This window comes from Fusarium oxysporum, chromosome 7, assembly GCF_000149955.1.
Source record: "Fusarium oxysporum f. sp. lycopersici 4287 chromosome 7, whole genome shotgun sequence".
NCBI classification, from domain to species: Eukaryota; Fungi; Ascomycota; class Sordariomycetes; order Hypocreales; family Nectriaceae; genus Fusarium; species Fusarium oxysporum.
Window position 1 is genome coordinate 879261 of NC_030992.1, and position 15439 is coordinate 894699.

At 48.2% G+C, this 15439-nt stretch overlaps 7 protein-coding genes and 1 non-coding gene across 11 annotated transcripts; 6 read left to right on the plus strand and 2 right to left on the minus strand.

The window, feature by feature from the left end:
• Positions 1 to 757: 757 nt before the first annotated feature.
• FOXG_04984 (uncharacterized protein) lies at positions 758 to 1755 on the plus strand. Its single transcript, XM_018383044.1, has 2 exons — positions 758 to 1256; positions 1307 to 1755. Exons 1-2 carry the CDS (start codon positions 886 to 888, stop codon positions 1635 to 1637), a joined length of 702 nt encoding a protein of 233 aa, XP_018239902.1. The 5' UTR covers positions 758 to 885; the 3' UTR covers positions 1638 to 1755.
• Positions 1756 to 1887: 132 nt separating this feature from the next.
• FOXG_04985 (protein BTN1) lies at positions 1888 to 3771 on the plus strand. Its single transcript, XM_018383045.1, has 2 exons — positions 1888 to 2165; positions 2216 to 3771. Exons 1-2 carry the CDS (start codon positions 2024 to 2026, stop codon positions 3442 to 3444), a joined length of 1371 nt encoding a protein of 456 aa, XP_018239903.1. The 5' UTR covers positions 1888 to 2023; the 3' UTR covers positions 3445 to 3771.
• Positions 3772 to 5780: 2009 nt separating this feature from the next.
• Positions 5781 to 7948, plus strand: FOXG_04986 (uncharacterized protein). Its single transcript, XM_018383046.1, has 3 exons — positions 5781 to 6309; positions 6372 to 6763; positions 6816 to 7948. The coding sequence occupies exons 1-3, from the start codon at positions 6188 to 6190 to the stop codon at positions 7496 to 7498; spliced, it is 1197 nt and encodes a 398-aa protein (XP_018239904.1). The 5' UTR covers positions 5781 to 6187; the 3' UTR covers positions 7499 to 7948.
• Positions 7949 to 9017: 1069 nt separating this feature from the next.
• Positions 9018 to 10729, plus strand: FOXG_04987 (uncharacterized protein; the record flags this gene model as incomplete). Its single annotated transcript, XM_018383047.1, has 4 exons — positions 9018 to 9306; positions 9354 to 9737; positions 9787 to 10538; positions 10587 to 10729. The coding sequence occupies exons 1-4, from the start codon at positions 9098 to 9100 to the stop codon at positions 10727 to 10729; spliced, it is 1488 nt and encodes a 495-aa protein (XP_018239905.1). The 5' UTR covers positions 9018 to 9097.
• Positions 10730 to 10740: 11 nt separating this feature from the next.
• Positions 10741 to 12271, minus strand: FOXG_04988 (inorganic pyrophosphatase). Its single transcript, XM_018383048.1, has 7 exons — positions 11969 to 12271; positions 11762 to 11921; positions 11531 to 11714; positions 11422 to 11482; positions 11304 to 11370; positions 11197 to 11258; positions 10741 to 11151 (listed from the first exon to the last, which is right to left on the minus strand). Exons 1-7 carry the CDS (start codon positions 12101 to 12103, stop codon positions 10828 to 10830), a joined length of 993 nt encoding a protein of 330 aa, XP_018239906.1. The 5' UTR covers positions 12104 to 12271; the 3' UTR covers positions 10741 to 10827.
• Positions 12272 to 12600: 329 nt separating this feature from the next.
• Positions 12601 to 13762, plus strand: FOXG_04989 (uncharacterized protein). Of its 4 annotated transcripts, none has more exons than XM_018383049.1 (4): positions 12601 to 12805; positions 12873 to 13118; positions 13168 to 13266; positions 13315 to 13762. In XM_018383049.1, the coding sequence occupies exons 3-4, from the start codon at positions 13206 to 13208 to the stop codon at positions 13674 to 13676; spliced, it is 423 nt and encodes a 140-aa protein (XP_018239907.1). In that variant the 5' UTR covers positions 12601 to 12805; positions 12873 to 13118; positions 13168 to 13205; the 3' UTR covers positions 13677 to 13762. The 4 variants fall into 4 exon arrangements, with proteins under 4 accessions (XP_018239907.1, XP_018239908.1, XP_018239909.1 ...); XM_018383050.1 differs by having other exon boundaries at positions 12873 to 13105; XM_018383051.1 differs by having other exon boundaries at positions 12904 to 13105.
• A 177-nt stretch (positions 13763 to 13939) lies between these two features.
• On the plus strand, positions 13940 to 14028 carry FOXG_18959. The gene has a single exon. It is a non-coding gene; the product is annotated as a tRNA-Ser (tRNA).
• Positions 14029 to 14614: 586 nt separating this feature from the next.
• Positions 14615 to 15031, minus strand: FOXG_04990 (uncharacterized protein; the record flags this gene model as incomplete). Its single annotated transcript, XM_018383053.1, has 2 exons — positions 14615 to 14755; positions 14807 to 15031. 2 exons carry the CDS (start codon positions 15029 to 15031, stop codon positions 14615 to 14617), a joined length of 366 nt encoding a protein of 121 aa, XP_018239911.1.
• Positions 15032 to 15439: the final 408 nt, after the last annotated feature.

A 15439-nucleotide genomic window follows, 5' to 3' on the forward strand; every position in this document is an offset into this window, starting at 1 on the left:
TCGTCGCCTACTTCTACTATGTAATTTATGTTTCACGTCTTCCTTGCCAAATAATCAAGCTGACAGATAGTAATTTCGGACAGCGGTAGCTGATTGTGCTTGCTTGAGCACTTCTTTGCAACACGCGTATCGTGCTGGTGGACGAAGGGACGAGCAGCGTTGATCCTGAGACCGATGCACTCGTGCAAGAGACACTAGCGACTGGCTTGGGAGGGAAGACACTGATTGCTATTGCGCATCGTCTTCGTACCGTATTACAGTACGATCGGGTGTGTCATGGATAAGGGCAAGATTGTTGAGCTGGGACCGCCGTTAGAGGGAACAAGGGGGCATTTTCAGGGCTATGTGTGGTAGCAATGGCATTACGCGAGAGATGTTCACGAGTGTCTAGTTAGCTCTGGTGGTCTGTAGAAGACACTAAAACCATGAATATGTACCGGTATATATCTTTACATCACCTTGAGCTCTAGAGGTGATGTCCACTTGTTATCCGAAGGTACTATCAGCCGATCTCTTTTAAGCACCTTACTGATACCTCTCTCTTTCAACCTGAATCGAGCATCGCTTGTTATACGAAAAGGGTTTGGGGAATATGACAGTGTGGTATTGAACAAATCTAATGCCCAACATTAATGAGTCAAGTTGCATTTCTTTCTCCGGAGATCGCTCGGGTTCCTGGTGTGCACCTGGATAAGCACAGTCTGCCAAGGCGATGTCGTATGAGCACCCTTCACGATAGATCTCGATTTGCAGGCATAACTCATTCTCTTCAAGGTCTACGATCTCTTCGTCTCCATCAAAATGGGTCAGAGGCGGCTTGTGCTCACTCAGTTCCCACAATTCAATCGTCGCGATGAAATCATCGAGTGAAGGATATGATTTCATATGAATGACATCACTGTTGCCTCTTCACCACTACAAATAAGAGAGATCTCAAGTAACAAAGACTTTATCTTCATTACAATCTCATCACAGCAACTTAAACAAATTTCTTTTTTATTTCGTCACAAACAAATTCACTTCAAAATGACCAACTACGAGCAGATCGCCAAGGAGGCCGAGATGGACCTCAACACCTACCAGGCCAAGACCGGCAACGCCCGTCCTCAGGATGTTGAGGGCGCTGGTGTTAACCCCCATGCTGAGAACAAGTTTGAGAGCGCTCAGGTTGAGTTTGGCGATGAGCTGAGCACAAACGCTGGCTACAACAAGCGCATTCCCCCCAGCGAGGGTGGCATTGTCGACGACAAGGGCCGGTAAGCATCATCCGCCCAAACATCACTTTTTCACCATCTTACTCTTGCAGACAAACCCGTGGTCAGCACTACGAGGGCGAGGGTGGCCCTCTCGACAAGCTCTCCAAGGCCAACGACGAGCGCGGCGGTTACAACGACAACGATGTTGTCGGCGCCAACGTCAAGAAGACCTCCGGCCTCGGAGCCGCTGACGATCTCGCCTCAAAGGGCCAGGAAGCCCAGCGCGCCAACGTAGGCCGCAACCCTCCCGGCCCCGGTGGCTCTCAGTTCAAGGGCGAGGATTACTACCAGCCTGAGAGTGTTCCTGACAGCATCTCTGCTGAGGGTAACATTGCTCCCGAGAGCGTGATTGAGGCTAGCCGAGAAGCTGAGAGACCTTGAACGAAACAAAAATGGAATGGAATGGAATGTATGGTACGGATGGGTTAATAGCGGGCGCCTGTATGATATGATATGTTCATAATTTGAACCGCCATGATTTACGACCACATTATTTGTGCTTCTGTCGCATCGTGATCTCTGTATAAGTTGAGGTGAAGCTTCGGTGAATAAAATAGCCCCCATTGTGGCTCCCGCTAAAGCCGCCATCATTTAAAGCATGATCAACGTCATGAGGCCTTGGCCTTTATCTCGTGACCAGCCGCTAAATGTGAAACCTCGACGACTTCCTATCAGCAACATTACAATTACAACCTCAACCTTTCCTCGCAAGACGTGATGTCGTGTGTGTTATCAAGGCTCATACAAGAGTGCTGATTGTCGCTGCCATGTCCGGTCTCTCACCGTCTGCCTCTGGATTGCTCCCTATGCCAGGCGCGCCTTCGTCATCTTGGGCTGTGTACAAAGCGAGAGCTGCAGCCATGATGGGCCATCATGATACGAAGGTGATTGTAGCCTTTTGGCTTTTTGGTACGACTTCACCCCAAATCTCCTCGACTTGTAACTAATAGTCGCGTCAGGCCTCATCAATAATGTCCTCTACGTGATCATCCTCTCCGCCGCCCAAGACCTCGTCGGCTCCATCCCCAAGGGCGTCGTCCTCCTCGCCGATGTCGTTCCCTCGTTCCTCACCAAGTTGATCGCACCGTACTTTATCCACCGAATACCGTATTGCATGCGAGTCCTTATATTCATAGTGCTTTCTGTGGTTGGCATGCTCATGGTAGCCCTGACACCGCGCACGCAGTCCGTCGCGATCAAGCTCGTCGGTGTTGTCCTGGCGAGTATAAGCGCTGGCGGTGGTGAGTTGAGCTTCCTTGGCTTGACGCATTTCTACGGCCCGATGAGCCTCGCCGGCTGGGGGTCTGGGACTGGTGCTGCAGGTTTGGTCGGTGCAGGCCTCTACGTGATGTTTACGGACTGGTGGGGATTGAGCGTGCGTAGCAGTTTGCTAATCTCGGCGTGTTTCCCTGCGATTATGTTTATCAGCTTCTTCGTGATATTGCCGCTTGGACCTCTAAGGGAGGGCACGACTCGAAAGGACTACGATGCGATCCCGGACCTCGAGGATGAGGATGTGAACCACATGGATCAAGGAACTGCTTCGTCGGCGCTCTTGGCTCCTGGGCCTTCTGTCGCGGCGACTGCATACTCTGCGCATAATACGCAAGACACACTCACGATGCGAGACAGGTTGAAGAAAGTGAAGGTGTTGTTTGTCCCATACATGCTCCCGCTGCTACTGGTGTACGTGGCCGAGTACACGATCAACCAAGGAGTTGCACCCACATTGCTATTCCCTCTGGACGAGTCGCCGTTCGATGAGTTTCGAGATTTCTACCCCATGTACGGGTTCCTCTACCAACTCGGCGTCTTTATCTCCCGATCATCTACGCCATTTCTACGTATCCACCATTTATACCTCCCATCGATGCTGCAAGTTGCAAACCTTGTATTTCTCACATTCCACGCCGTTTACTTCTTCCTTCCATCAGTCTACATCGTCTTTATCATAATATTTTGGGAAGGTTTGCTAGGTGGAGGTGTCTACGTCAACTGCTTCGCCGAGATCATGGAGAATGTGCCACCCGAGGATAGAGAATTTAGTCTTGGAGCAACGACTGTCAGCGATAGCGGTGGAATCTCTATCGCTGGACTCATCAGTATCGTGATGGAGACGAAGCTTTGTAATTATCAAGTGGCGCATGGAAGGGATTGGTGCCGTCGTATTTCTGCACAAGGTCAATGATTGTTGGGTTCGTCAGGCGTTTTTCAGCGTTGGGTAGAGCGAGTTTGTAGATATCGGTCGGCATTTGGTATAGAGATTCTGTTACATTCATTACGTGTCTATCGCCTCGTTGGCGTGAGCTCGACGCGTAACCTGGAGAAACATGCGTAATAGGCGAATGCATTTTCATTCATCCATGTCATGGTCACTGATCTCATTGTCGATAAGCGATATCCCACCTGAACCCGAGCGAGGAGAGTTCAAAAGACTCTGTTCTCGAACGATTCAGGGGCTTCAAGATAAGTTTTTATACTAAAAAGGCCCCCCAGTAATACTGTCACTGTCAGCTTACAGCTTACAGAAAGTGGACAAGCGACAGGGAGCCATGACCAATAAATCGGAAACAGTCCCGGGACGTCCCTTGTAAGGCGACGTTAAATTGCGAGAGATGGGCAAATTAAAAACCTGGATCTTTTGTCGCGACGGGGCGGGGCATTTTTCTCTGTTTAGCGGTCACGGGCGATAGACTTTTTGAAGAAGGTTATATTTTAAAAATGTTACGTTTCGTAGAAAGGTTATTAAAAATTCACCAATGAAATGCGTATGCATGAGTTACAGGAGATCTGATTGGAATCACGGCTGGGAGTTTCCATCTTTAGATCATGGCCCGGCAGATGGGCTGACGGGCTGACGGGAAGACCGGCACGAGAGTGACACCGGAGAATAGGGCATCATCGATAATATCACGCGATGTCTGCTACGTTGCTCGTTGCTCTTTTATACGAAGTTGAGGTGCAGAGACACGACGTCGCCAAGAGAAGGATAAGCACATCAACGGATAACGGCCTAGCGCTGACCGGCTTGGCAAGTTTCATCCTTGAGAGGGCGTTGATCAAAATAATACTGTACATACAGCACAGTACATGCTACGTAGTAATAATAGCTGAAGGGTTCTCAAGAGTTGAGTAAAAGACAGATTCATCAAGATGAGACGAAACATGGCCATTCAAATGCTGTTAATTCCCGTCGGGAATCGTTGGCTTGGGGCTGAGGAGGAATGCGGCGGAGGAGGGCCGAGTCGGTGGAGTCTGGAGATAAAATAAAGCCCAATATTATCAGTGACAGGTCGTTTGTCCAGGTTCAGGTTCATTCTGCCAGCCGTGCATTTGTTTGTACGTATGAACCATTAGACCCAAGTCAATATACAATACCTCGTCTATCTCGAAAACTCAACAGTTGTAGAAAGTATCCACGATATTGCAAGACATGCATATTCAAGGGACTGTCTTGTCTCTCATATAAACACTCTGTCTCAGTCCTTCAGCAGGGAGATCAAGTCTAAATACCTCCCAGCACCGCCAAACATCGATAATCTTTGCAAGGGAGTATAACACCATTCCTCTCAACGGTAAGGGTTCTCCGCTGAACAAACCATGACCTCGGGCATTGTCCTTGGAGGAATTCAATGCGAGGGGCGATTTTTTCTACTTCTATTCAAAATTACAAGCCAAGCCAAATTTCCGCCTAGCGAGACGTTGCAGATAAGCTATTGTTTGATTGGCTAGATCACTGCATGGATAACCATGCAAGCGGCTCCCCGAAGGAAGAATGCCATTCAATGGGTTGATCGAGATGCATTCTGCAGGGGGGGAGAGAATATGGGAGTTGAGATCAATATTGTTGGTTCTTTCGCTATGCTAACCTTTCTTAACAGCGGTTGGCAGCGTTGATGATGCTGATAGATCAGCAGTGAGATGCAAGCCTTACGAACTCAATTCTCCAACTTAGATTAACTGGCTTGTTACATTGGATTGATAACGTGATGACGCACTTGAGCAGAGAATAAAGGGGGACTCTTTCACAGATCTAGGCTTACCTCACTGACACCCATAGGAACAGAGCCTATTGGTTGGCTATACTGTTAAAGGGGCTGGCATGAATTGAGCAAGATGACATTTCCAACTTTGACAGTATCAGACAAGAAAAAAAAAGGAGACAATTTTCGAGTCCAAGCCCCCTGATTCACTTGGCGTTGGATTGGCTCCCGCAGAAAGGTAAGTTGAGCCTTTGAGGTGCCCTCGGGGGGCAAAAAGACTTAGGACCTCTACTCTAAGTGACAAAAGTATTTAGGTAAGCTTGGTATAAGTTAAGAGGGTCTTTAGATTGGTTATATTTGTCACTTGGGATAAAGGTCCTAAAGTTTTCTTGCCTCCCCTAGGGTGCCCCGCCACTTGGACTCAGCCCTCCCAAATACACGTTTAAACCCATCCATTAGCGCAAACACACGCTAATTGTGCCCCTGTAACCTGCAACCTACGCCCGGGCCTTCATCTTCCCGCCTCCATAACTCGCTTCCCTCACTCCAGCTCCTCCTCCTCCTTCTCATCCCCCCTCCCCCCTGTCCGCTTTTTATTTAATTTAATCCCACCTAAAGGCCATTCTCTCTCTCACTCTTCCCCCCTGCTCATTTTCTGGCCTTATCAGAAACCCGGTTCCTCTTTTTTACTCAGCTCCTCTCTTCCCCTTCCTCTCCTCGCCTTCTTCCTTCTTCACCGTTCGTCTTTCTTTCTTCTTCAACCTCCCGTAATTCTTTTTATTTACGTCGCGTGCGCTGAGAGGTTGATTCTGGTTCTGGGTTCTGCTTTCTTGTGTCCTTGTCGGCACCTTCCACTCACTCACTCATTCTACCTGAACCTACGTCTTTTTGACTTTATACTTCGAACCCGTTGAGATACACGCGTCGAAGCGTTGAAGCTTGCCCACAATGTTTGGACAAGTGCGCACAAACCGGTCGACGGTCCTTATGGCCGGCACCGTTATCTTCCTGGTCGCTTTTGTTAGCCTGGCCTACAACCATCTCGACAAGTGGGAGCCTCCCGCTGACGTGTAAGTTGACTTGCGTAATCTAATCTCCGCGAAGACCGAAAAAACTGACGAATTCACCATAGTGCTACCGACACCGAGACATCCATCATTGGTGATACCCACGATGAGCCCAAGAAGACTGAGCCGGAGCAACCCGAGCAGCACGGCGCCATGTCGAAACCCGACCACCCTTCCAACGCCTCCACCGAGCTCGGCGACTACTACTTCAACTACATCATGAAGGCCCGCGTCAGCCCTGCCGACAAGAAGTACGCTCCTTTCGGCGCTTTCCCCATGGAGCTCCCCGCCGAGCCCAAGTGGACTGAGATGATTGGCGAGGACCTCTGCATTATCGATCTTGACAACCGACCTTTCGACGAGCCTGGCCAGATCTTCTCCCCCGGTCTGATGAGCTGGGACCGCGCTGACGAGACCCACGGTCTGTCCCTCGGTGTTCTGAACCACTGGCTCTATGGTGCGTACAATCCTGACCGAGTCACCTTTCTGTGTCACTAACCCCTCAATAGCCAAGAACCACGGTTACAAGTACTACTACGTTGACATCACCGATCCCTTTGAGGATCGCCGCAACTCCTGGAAGAAGCCCCCGATTCTGTCCAAGATCCTCAAGAAGCACAAGGCCTGCATCTTCCTTGACTCCGATGCCGTCTTCCACCACCTCGATCTGCCCTTTGAGTGGCTCATGAACTACTGGCAGCTCCACCCCGATACCAACTCTCTCGCCCTTGCCTACGATCCTCACCACAAGAACAACATGGACAAGTTCGACAAGGTCTACCTCAACACTGGTTTCATCGTTCTCCAGAACAACGAGAAGACCTTCGAAATCCTCAAGGAGTGGGAGGACTGCCCCAACGAGGGTGGCAAGCACCCCGACTGTGTCGAGTTCCGAAAGAACCGCCCCGGAAAGCCCACCGACCAGGGTGGCTTCGGTACCTACATCCGCTACGATTACCCTAAGGACATCAAGGATCTTCCCTGCACCGAGGCCAACGGTTTCCCCGAGAGCCGATCTGGCTGCGACGGAAAGTTCATCAAGCATCTCTGGACCGGTAAGAAGGACCACATCAAGGTGGTCATCGGCCAGCAGGTCCCCGGTGCGCTGCTAGAGATGTTCCACAAACAATTCATGGAAGAGAAGCCAAAGTTCTTCATCTCCGAGCGAGACCTGATGGCCCAGAAGGATTAAATAAGTAATGAAAATGCTTTAATGAGACCGAGTACTAGAAAAGGCGGACATGATACGGACGGCTTTTGAAATCATCTTTTTTTTTAATAATTTTACTGTAAAACTTATACCATCCAGGAGAGGTATAGGCAATACCTCTTCTCCCTCTCAATTGGGGTTTACTTGACATGGTGTTTTTGGGAGTGTTAAGGGTTTTTTAAACAAATGGCCTGAAATCGGAAACTTTTTTTTGGATGTTTGTTCAATGTGCATGAGAGAAAGAAAACTAGGCATGATCTCTTTATGAGTAATAGGGATAACAATGAGTTTTGACGTTGATGATAAAGTTCAGGTTGCGTGATGACTCTGGTGATGCTACCCTGCGTGGAAGCGAAGACAATTTGAATGTGAACGCAATTGAGTTTGGGAACAGGAGAGGAATAGAGTTCGTTAAAAACAATCGAGAGGCGTTTTGAAACTTCTGTGTTATCATAAGTTTGGAATGTGATTCTCTCAGATTTAGGGTAGGCCTCTGTCATGGACTTAGCAGAGGTTCAGTATGTTGCCAATGGCCGACAACAAGCCAGAATTCTGCTCAAAGTGATATTATTAAATAAGTAATAATGTTGGAACCTAAATGGCAGATGAGATGAGCTCTTTGTACGGGGCAGTCGAAAAGGTTGGGTGAGGTATCTGATTTGTCACTTTAAGCCAGAGAGTCCTCAGAAGCTTGACGTGCATTCACCCTCACAAATCTTCGTGTGAAGATAGACGTGACTATTGGTAGTATTTCTTGTCCCTGTTCTTCATTATTATCATGATACAGCTACCTACCGATAAATCGTGTTCGATAAGTGTATGCAGGTGTCCTCTTCTTCCTAGAAAGATATTCTTCTGTCGAGTGTGTTACTCTTGCGACTATGAGATAGTGCTTTGTAACTTTAACGATGACCAACTGCCGAGCAGTTCTATATCGAGTCAAGGCCAAATGCGGGGATATCGAAGCTTGAGCTGTCTATTCTCCGTCGGAGTTTCGCTTACCTGTTTATACATTGTTTGGTGGTGATCTATAGGACTTTGAGATCTTTGCGTCAATGCGAATGCGACTATCCCAGTCAACACCAACTCTTACATGGTCGCACGGGGGTGATTTCTAAGCTCTATAAAAAGAAAGACGATGAAATGTCGTATACGCCCTTTCGAGATAGTATTAACCGACGGGAATAGTGCCTGGCTGCTCTGCATAAGTCGCAAATGCAATGATGCCATCTTCCCATGATGGATAACCGAGGCATACAACATCAAAATACTTGCCCCAAAGCTTTATAATCGGGAGAATCAACACAATTGATAGGTCAAGCTTACTGACGCGACTATGATCATTAATCCCAAAGCCGAGCTATTCGCAGCGACAGGGTGCGCGCGACCAACGGGCGTAGAGAAGCCGATCAGTAATCATACAAATAGAACGGAGAAATCACATAAATCTCCAACGCGGCACATTCCGCAATTTATAATGCATTCAGATTTACAAATCGTCGGGGTTTGGATGGAGGATAAAGGAAAGCGTCAAGAATGGAATTGAGGTATTGAATCAAGTTATACTGAACAAATCTCATCATGGAGAAGATTGACGATACTGGTATTATGGGTGATGCGTCGCTTGGGAACGACTCTGCGACGGAGGGCGAGATTGAGGCTGCGAGGCCGAAAGAACAGGTTGAGACTGATGAGTTGGATTGGGATAATAGTCCTCATAATCCTTTCAATTGGCCAGCATGGAAGAAATCTCTTCAAGTCGTGATGCTATCCTCAGCAGGTCTTCTAGCGTAAGTCCACCCCATCCCAAGTGTACCTATGCAGTCTAACATCTCAGATCAATCGGAACATCAATAATGAGTCCCGCTCGCAAAGAGCTCATGATCGAATTCAACGTCAGCAGCACAGTCGCCCTCCTGCCTTTAACACTCTACGTCCTTGCCCTCGGCTTCGGGCCTGTAATCGGCGGCCCGTTATCAGAAACCATAGGTCGCTATCCTATCTACGCAGCGAGTATCCCTCTTGGCGCACTGTTTACTCTGGGTGCGGGCTTCGTGCACAATATTGGAGGTTTGGGCTTTCTGAGATTCATGGCGGGTTTATGCTGGGCGCCTGTGCTGGCTGTTGCGCCGGGGACGTTGTCCGAGACGTTCACGCCGAAGAATAGAGGACCTGTATCGGCGGTGTTTATCCTCATGCCGTTTTTGGGCCCAGGATTGGGGTGAGTTCTGGAATGGAACTGCTGAGGACCTGACTGACTTTCTACTTAGACCGGTTATAGGCTCTTTTGTGGTGAATCGAAAGGGATGGAGGTGGACGCAGTGGACGTTGGTCTTCTTTTCAATACTGGCTATGATCATCACTGCGTTCTCGCACGAGACGTTTCATCCGGTTATTAAAAGAAGACTTATGAAGAAGAAGGGAATGAAGGTTGATCCTCCGCCACCGATGGCTGCTCGACTCAAGATGTTTGCCCTCGTGGCAGTTGTTCGACCTATTCGCATGCTTCTTCTCGAACCGATCACCGGATTCATCTGCCTGTACGTTTCGGCCGAGTTTGGAACTCTTTTCAGTTTCTTCGCCGCTGTGCCGTATACCTTTGGAAGAGTCTACCAGTTCTCCATCGAGGAGTCAGGTCTCGTCTTCCTCTCCATCGTCATCGGCTGCTTTCTCGGACTCATCACCGTTATTCTCTGCGACGTGTTCCTGTACAGAAAACAAGCGCCGAAATACCCCCCTCATCAGATCCCACCCGAGCATCGTCTTTACCCTTCCATGATTGGAAGTATCGGATTGCCAATTGGACTGTTCTGGTTTGCTTGGACAGCACGACCTGGCGTTTCTTGGGCAAGTCCCGCAGCGTCGATGATCATTTTTGCTTGGGGAAATCTTTGTGTGTTTGTTAGTACCATGCAGTATATCACTGATACGTATCATGGGAGTGTTGTCGCAAGCGCTGCTAGTGCTAATAGTCTGGCGCGGTATGGTTTCGCAGGAGTATTTCCGCTGTTTACTATTCAGAGTAAGTTCCTACGCCCATCTTCGCGAGAATAGTCGCTAACGAGAATAGTGTATGAGAAGTTGGGTATTGACTGGGCTAGCAGCCTTCTGGCCTTTGTTGCGCTGGCCTTGCTGCCAGTTCCGTGGGTGTTGTTCAAGTATGGCCCGACCATCAGGGCCAAGAGCTCCTATGAGACAGTCAAGTTCAATTAAGACAGAAGCATCTAGTTACGAGAAACACGTTTCAATATGTTCTATAGAATTATAATAGTCTAATATACGTTTTCAACACGAAGTCGCGCTGCGTTGTTTCAGTTCTTAGGAAGCTGGATCAACTTGTAGTCCTTATCAAGGTAATACCACAAATCATACTTCGCCGGTCTCTCAGCAGCAGGAAGAACATTGGACTTGACAGGAATGCCGAACTTCTTGGTAGCGTCCTTGCTCTTGACATAGCTCTTGTAGCTCTTGGTGCTGGTCTGGTTGTAGTTGATCTCGTTGGAGTCAACCTTTCCGCGCACGAGATCTTGCCAGTCGCCGTGGCTGCTCTTGATGGTCTTGGCCATGAACTTGGCATTTTGGTAGTCGCCGCCAACGATCTCGAGAACACTGTCGCCGCGGGGGACCTTGTAGTACTGCTGGTGTTAGTGGGGCTTGGGGAGAAGGGGCGGAGAGCTTACGGTGAACCAGTTGTAGAAGGTCTTGGCTAGACCTGGGCGGTACTTTTCGAGGTCCTCGACGGCTGGGAATGTTAGCTTGTGTTGGTCAGAGACAAGATGGCACTTACAGTCGACTAGAGCAGCAAGGGGATCCTTGGTGTCAATGGCAATGACCTTCCAGTCAGTCTCGCCACCCTTTATACAACAATTAGTGATCGTTTTGTGCTAGCCATGTAACAGACTTACATCGTTCAATGCAAGGCCACCAAGGACCTTGACAGACTTGACCTGTCCAACGTGGGCAGGTCTATATACAAATCAGTCTTTGCTTTCTCATTCGTGAAAGAACACTCACGCCTCAGTGATATCGAACAGATCAATAGGATCGTTGTCACCAGGGTATCCAGTGAAATCGTGGTCAAAGTTGGGACTCTCCCAAGTCTGGGGAATTGACCCATAGTGGAATGGGTATGACTTGTGAGGCCAGACACTCTCAACGAAACGAGGGGCCTTCTTCTTGTCATCATGGAAGATAGGGTCTTTGATGGGTCAGTATGGAAACATGATGCGTGGAGTTAGGTCGTACTCAGAGGCTCATCACGGCGGGTCTCAATCTTGCCGTCTGTCCATCGGGGAATCTCAACAACGTAGCTCACGATGCGATTGTTGCCCTTCTCAGGGTACAGAGGAATATCGTGCCAGAAGGAAATAGGCTGCCCATCTTTCTCCAGCCAAACACGCCAGTCCTGTATCACTTAGTAACGCACTCCGTTAACCATTGAGGATGACTTACAAGAGTGTTACGAGCACCAACTTCACGAAGAGTCAAGGAATCATAGTCAAACTCCTTCGCCCTCGGCGCAAGAGAAGAACCAAGAACCAGACAAGGCAATAAAGCCAACTCAACAAGCAAAGAAGTAGCTACCATTGTGAGAGATGTTCGAGCGCCACGGAGCCGGAGAAAAAAGTTTAAGTTACATTGGGTTCCTTTTAAGCTTGATTCAAATAAAGCCAAGACGGATATAACTCGCGTGAGTATTTTTGCCCTCGGTGACCAAAAATGGAAGATCGTTATCGGCGTGGATCGGGGGTTCGTAGATCCAACGACGATGCGGATTTGATGCACGTGGAGTTGGAGTGTAGATCTTGGAGGGGCTTTTGGTGTAAGTTCGTTGGTGGTTTGGGGAGATACACGTGGGGATGATGAGGATGGGTAATTTTATTGCGCATGAGCTACTGCAGGCCAAGTTGCATTGAACACCAATGATTCCATGTGAAGATATCATCTTGACTTGGCCATTCTCTCATAGAAGAATGGTAACTGCTTTTTGATGGCTTGTGTTAATTGTGTCATCTCATTGGGTATCTCCAACGAGTGATGTGACTGGCTGCCCCACGTGCTTCAGCCAGTCAGGTTGCGGGTTAAAAGTCAACACCATCGTTACTGATATTGAGATTTGTAGAAGGGGAACAAAGTGAATGAATAATAATACGGCAACGTGGAATATGTATATGTTTCTAAGCTCATGTCCAAGGCCTCTTGCACACGGCCCGTGTGACGTGGCAGATTCCCTACCAGTTCTCAAATAGTGTCTCTGCGGCAGAAATGACAGTTTAGTTATCACGTCAGGTAAGGCTCACGATAGGCTTCAGCTCTCAGCTGGATCGACCCAAACAGGACATTAACAACACTTCAGGCAGTTCAAGAGCTGATCAAATGCCATTCAGGGTTTTTGTCTCATCTTCAATTGAGAACCACTCGCTGAGTGATCCTCACGGATGCGGGGCTGGCATCGTTCGAGGTCCAAGCAACTGATACATGCACGGAACGGTCATATTCAGCCAGCCACAGTTATACGCTATGATATGATCGACAACGGAGTGTTGATCTTCGAAGACTGCAAGGTATAAGTAGGGAAGAAGATTCACTGTAAGATTCACAAGTAGATAGCAACCTTGCCTTTTGTCTCCCTTATACTGAAACCTACACAGGTATAACCTATTAAATCGCCTAACTCACCGGAGCTACAATGCTTCTCAAGATCCTTGTTTCTATCACAGCTGCCGTTGCAGTTACAGCAACAGCTATCGGTAAGCTACTTGCATAATCCAGTAACACTTTCAACTAACGAGTGCAAGACAAACCAGTTGGTGTTGCCGGCTGTAAATGGTCGGGCACTGCTCCTTATTGTGCAGGGGAATGCGAGCCCGGCTGGCATGAGCGGGGACGCAGTCAATGTGGTGATGGCAGCTGCTGTTGGACTGGCAGCAAAGCCCTCTGCTGCGAAGACGAGGATGCCGTCCAGGACCTGATGCGGGAGAAGGAAGAAGTTGGCGTCGACAGCTGTTATTGGTCGGGAACAGCTCCTTACTGCGCAGGGGAGTGCGGACCTGGGGAGCGTGAGATTGGACGCAGTAAATGTGGTGATGGCGCCTGCTGTTGGACCGGGGAAAAGGCCTACTGCTGTAATGATGAAGAGAGTGACAACCGGGACCTCTAGATCAAGTAATATCGAGGGGGAGAACCAGTTATGTAGCTAGCCAGTATAGTGGCTCTCTGAGAATGCGTTGAATTGCCTTGCTGTCTTATGTTGCTATGTACAATAAGTGAAACAAGTGTAATAACTTTGGTAGTTTAGACGAAGAAGTGATGGGATGTAACGGAATCCTGGCTGGTGGCTTTCTGGACATTTCGAACCGGATGTGTTCAGTTGTTGAAACTCCCCATATAATCGCCATTGACTAACAAAAGTTCGAAGATGACGGCGGAGTGACCGAGTGGTTAAGGTGAAGCACTCGAAATGACGATATGCTTTGGTTTCGGCCGCGCAGGTTCGAATCCTGTCTCCGTCGCATGCTTTTTTTGTCTTTTTTTTCTCGCGTGTTTTTCTCTCATTTTCTGGCCAGTAATGGTGACGGCGCTAGACCTTTCTTTGTCGTACTTGACTGGGGAAGGTCACCGAAAGAGATCTGCAATTTTGGTGTTAATGACCTTGTTGTATTCCTCTCTGACCCGACATTGGCATTTGACGGACAGTACTACTTCCGCAGTACTCTCCCAAAGAGTTCATGACATTTTTTTTCATCTACAACCAAATGGCGATTTCACCATGCTTCTGACATATCGCGCTTGAGACCTCATATGCAGATGCGCACATGTTGTTACAGCAGAATTAAGGTTGTGGGGTTCGCCTATACCCGCCCCGTCATAACGTCAACACACTTTTTCCATATAGAACTTGACGGTTCGTAACGACTGAAGCCGTGTTTAAATGTATTCAAGTATGCAAAGACCTATAGTGATCTGCGAGTAATTGGTAATGTTTGGTATAATTTAGTATAACATAATATTGATCCCACCGTAGGATTAATACCACCAGACTTGAACTCCTGCTAAAAAAAAAGAAGAAAGGGGAAAAAAACAGACGCATCCCGACTTTTAAGCAAATGCGATAAGGTCATCGTCAATAAAGTGAGGGCCTTCTTCGACATTTGCCGTGTTCTTCTTATTTGTGTGAACTCTGGAAGTCGTATCTTGACCAAGCTTCCCGTCCATATACGTCCGGTTCTCTTGCAGGCTCTGCACGTAGATGTTAGCATGAGTGCACTGCACCCCAGACGAAAGACTAACCCTGAGATGGAACATCTCATCAGCTGCCCACTTTTGAAGACGTGGGATGGTCATTGGATCTGATGGGCTCCCCAGACGAGTTCTCATCAAAAAGTGCTGGAACTGGCGTGCCTCGCACCATTCCTCGAAGTCATCGCGTTTAGCTGCCGCGATGGCAATGAGGGCCTCTTCGGTAACGACCTTGCCGTTTGCCAGGTACTTCATGTCTTGCTTTGATAAAGACATGGTTGTTTGCTTGTGGAGGTGATGTCTTGGGCTGATAGTGGTTGAGTGATGAAGGTGGGATGGTTGTATATAAACAGAATAAGCCCGGGAAGTTGGATTTGGAGAATAATTAGATGGAAGGGTAAAAGATGGCGAAGAAGGGGACATCAGGGATTTATATAGGTAGCATAAAAGTTTGGAAGGGAGAAAGGTATATACCATGGGATGTCGACAGACTCAAGGCACTGCCATGGGATGACTTAGAATGTTAAGTATAATGCATTTACCCAATAGAACGGTGCTTAAATAACATCGTGAAGTTATAATTAAGCACTGAACGAGCTATATGAGAGATAAAGCCAAAGTTGAAAAGTTTGAGACTCTATCTGCGCGTTCAGAAATTACTTGTCAACTGGCACGAAGGGGTCA

Excerpts from the sequence above, each read along its gene's own strand:
- FOXG_04984 (XM_018383044.1), top strand. The coding sequence starts at position 886 with ATGAATGACATCACTGTTGCCTCTTCACCACTACAAATAAGAGAGATC. Across the intron at positions 1,257-1,306 it reads ATTGTCGACGACAAGGGCCG|ACAAACCCGTGGTCAGCACT; the intron begins GTAAGCATCATC and ends TTACTCTTGCAG.
- FOXG_04985 (XM_018383045.1), top strand. The coding sequence starts at position 2,024 with ATGTCCGGTCTCTCACCGTCTGCCTCTGGATTGCTCCCTATGCCAGGC. Across the intron at positions 2,166-2,215 it reads TGTAGCCTTTTGGCTTTTTG|GCCTCATCAATAATGTCCTC; the intron begins GTACGACTTCAC and ends TAGTCGCGTCAG.
- FOXG_04986 (XM_018383046.1), top strand. The coding sequence starts at position 6,188 with ATGTTTGGACAAGTGCGCACAAACCGGTCGACGGTCCTTATGGCCGGC. Across the intron at positions 6,310-6,371 it reads TGGGAGCCTCCCGCTGACGT|TGCTACCGACACCGAGACAT; the intron begins GTAAGTTGACTT and ends AATTCACCATAG. Across the intron at positions 6,764-6,815 it reads TCTGAACCACTGGCTCTATG|CCAAGAACCACGGTTACAAG; the intron begins GTGCGTACAATC and ends ACCCCTCAATAG.
- FOXG_04988 (XM_018383048.1), bottom strand. The coding sequence starts at position 12,103 with ATGGTAGCTACTTCTTTGCTTGTTGAGTTGGCTTTATTGCCTTGTCTG. Across the intron at positions 11,259-11,303 it reads CCTTGCTGCTCTAGTCGACT|CCGTCGAGGACCTCGAAAAG; the intron begins GTAAGTGCCATC and ends TAACATTCCCAG. Across the intron at positions 11,152-11,196 it reads CCTTCTACAACTGGTTCACC|TACTACAAGGTCCCCCGCGG; the intron begins GTAAGCTCTCCG and ends TAACACCAGCAG.
- FOXG_04989 (XM_018383049.1), top strand. The coding sequence starts at position 13,206 with ATGCTTCTCAAGATCCTTGTTTCTATCACAGCTGCCGTTGCAGTTACA. Across the intron at positions 13,267-13,314 it reads AGTTACAGCAACAGCTATCG|ACAAACCAGTTGGTGTTGCC; the intron begins GTAAGCTACTTG and ends AACGAGTGCAAG.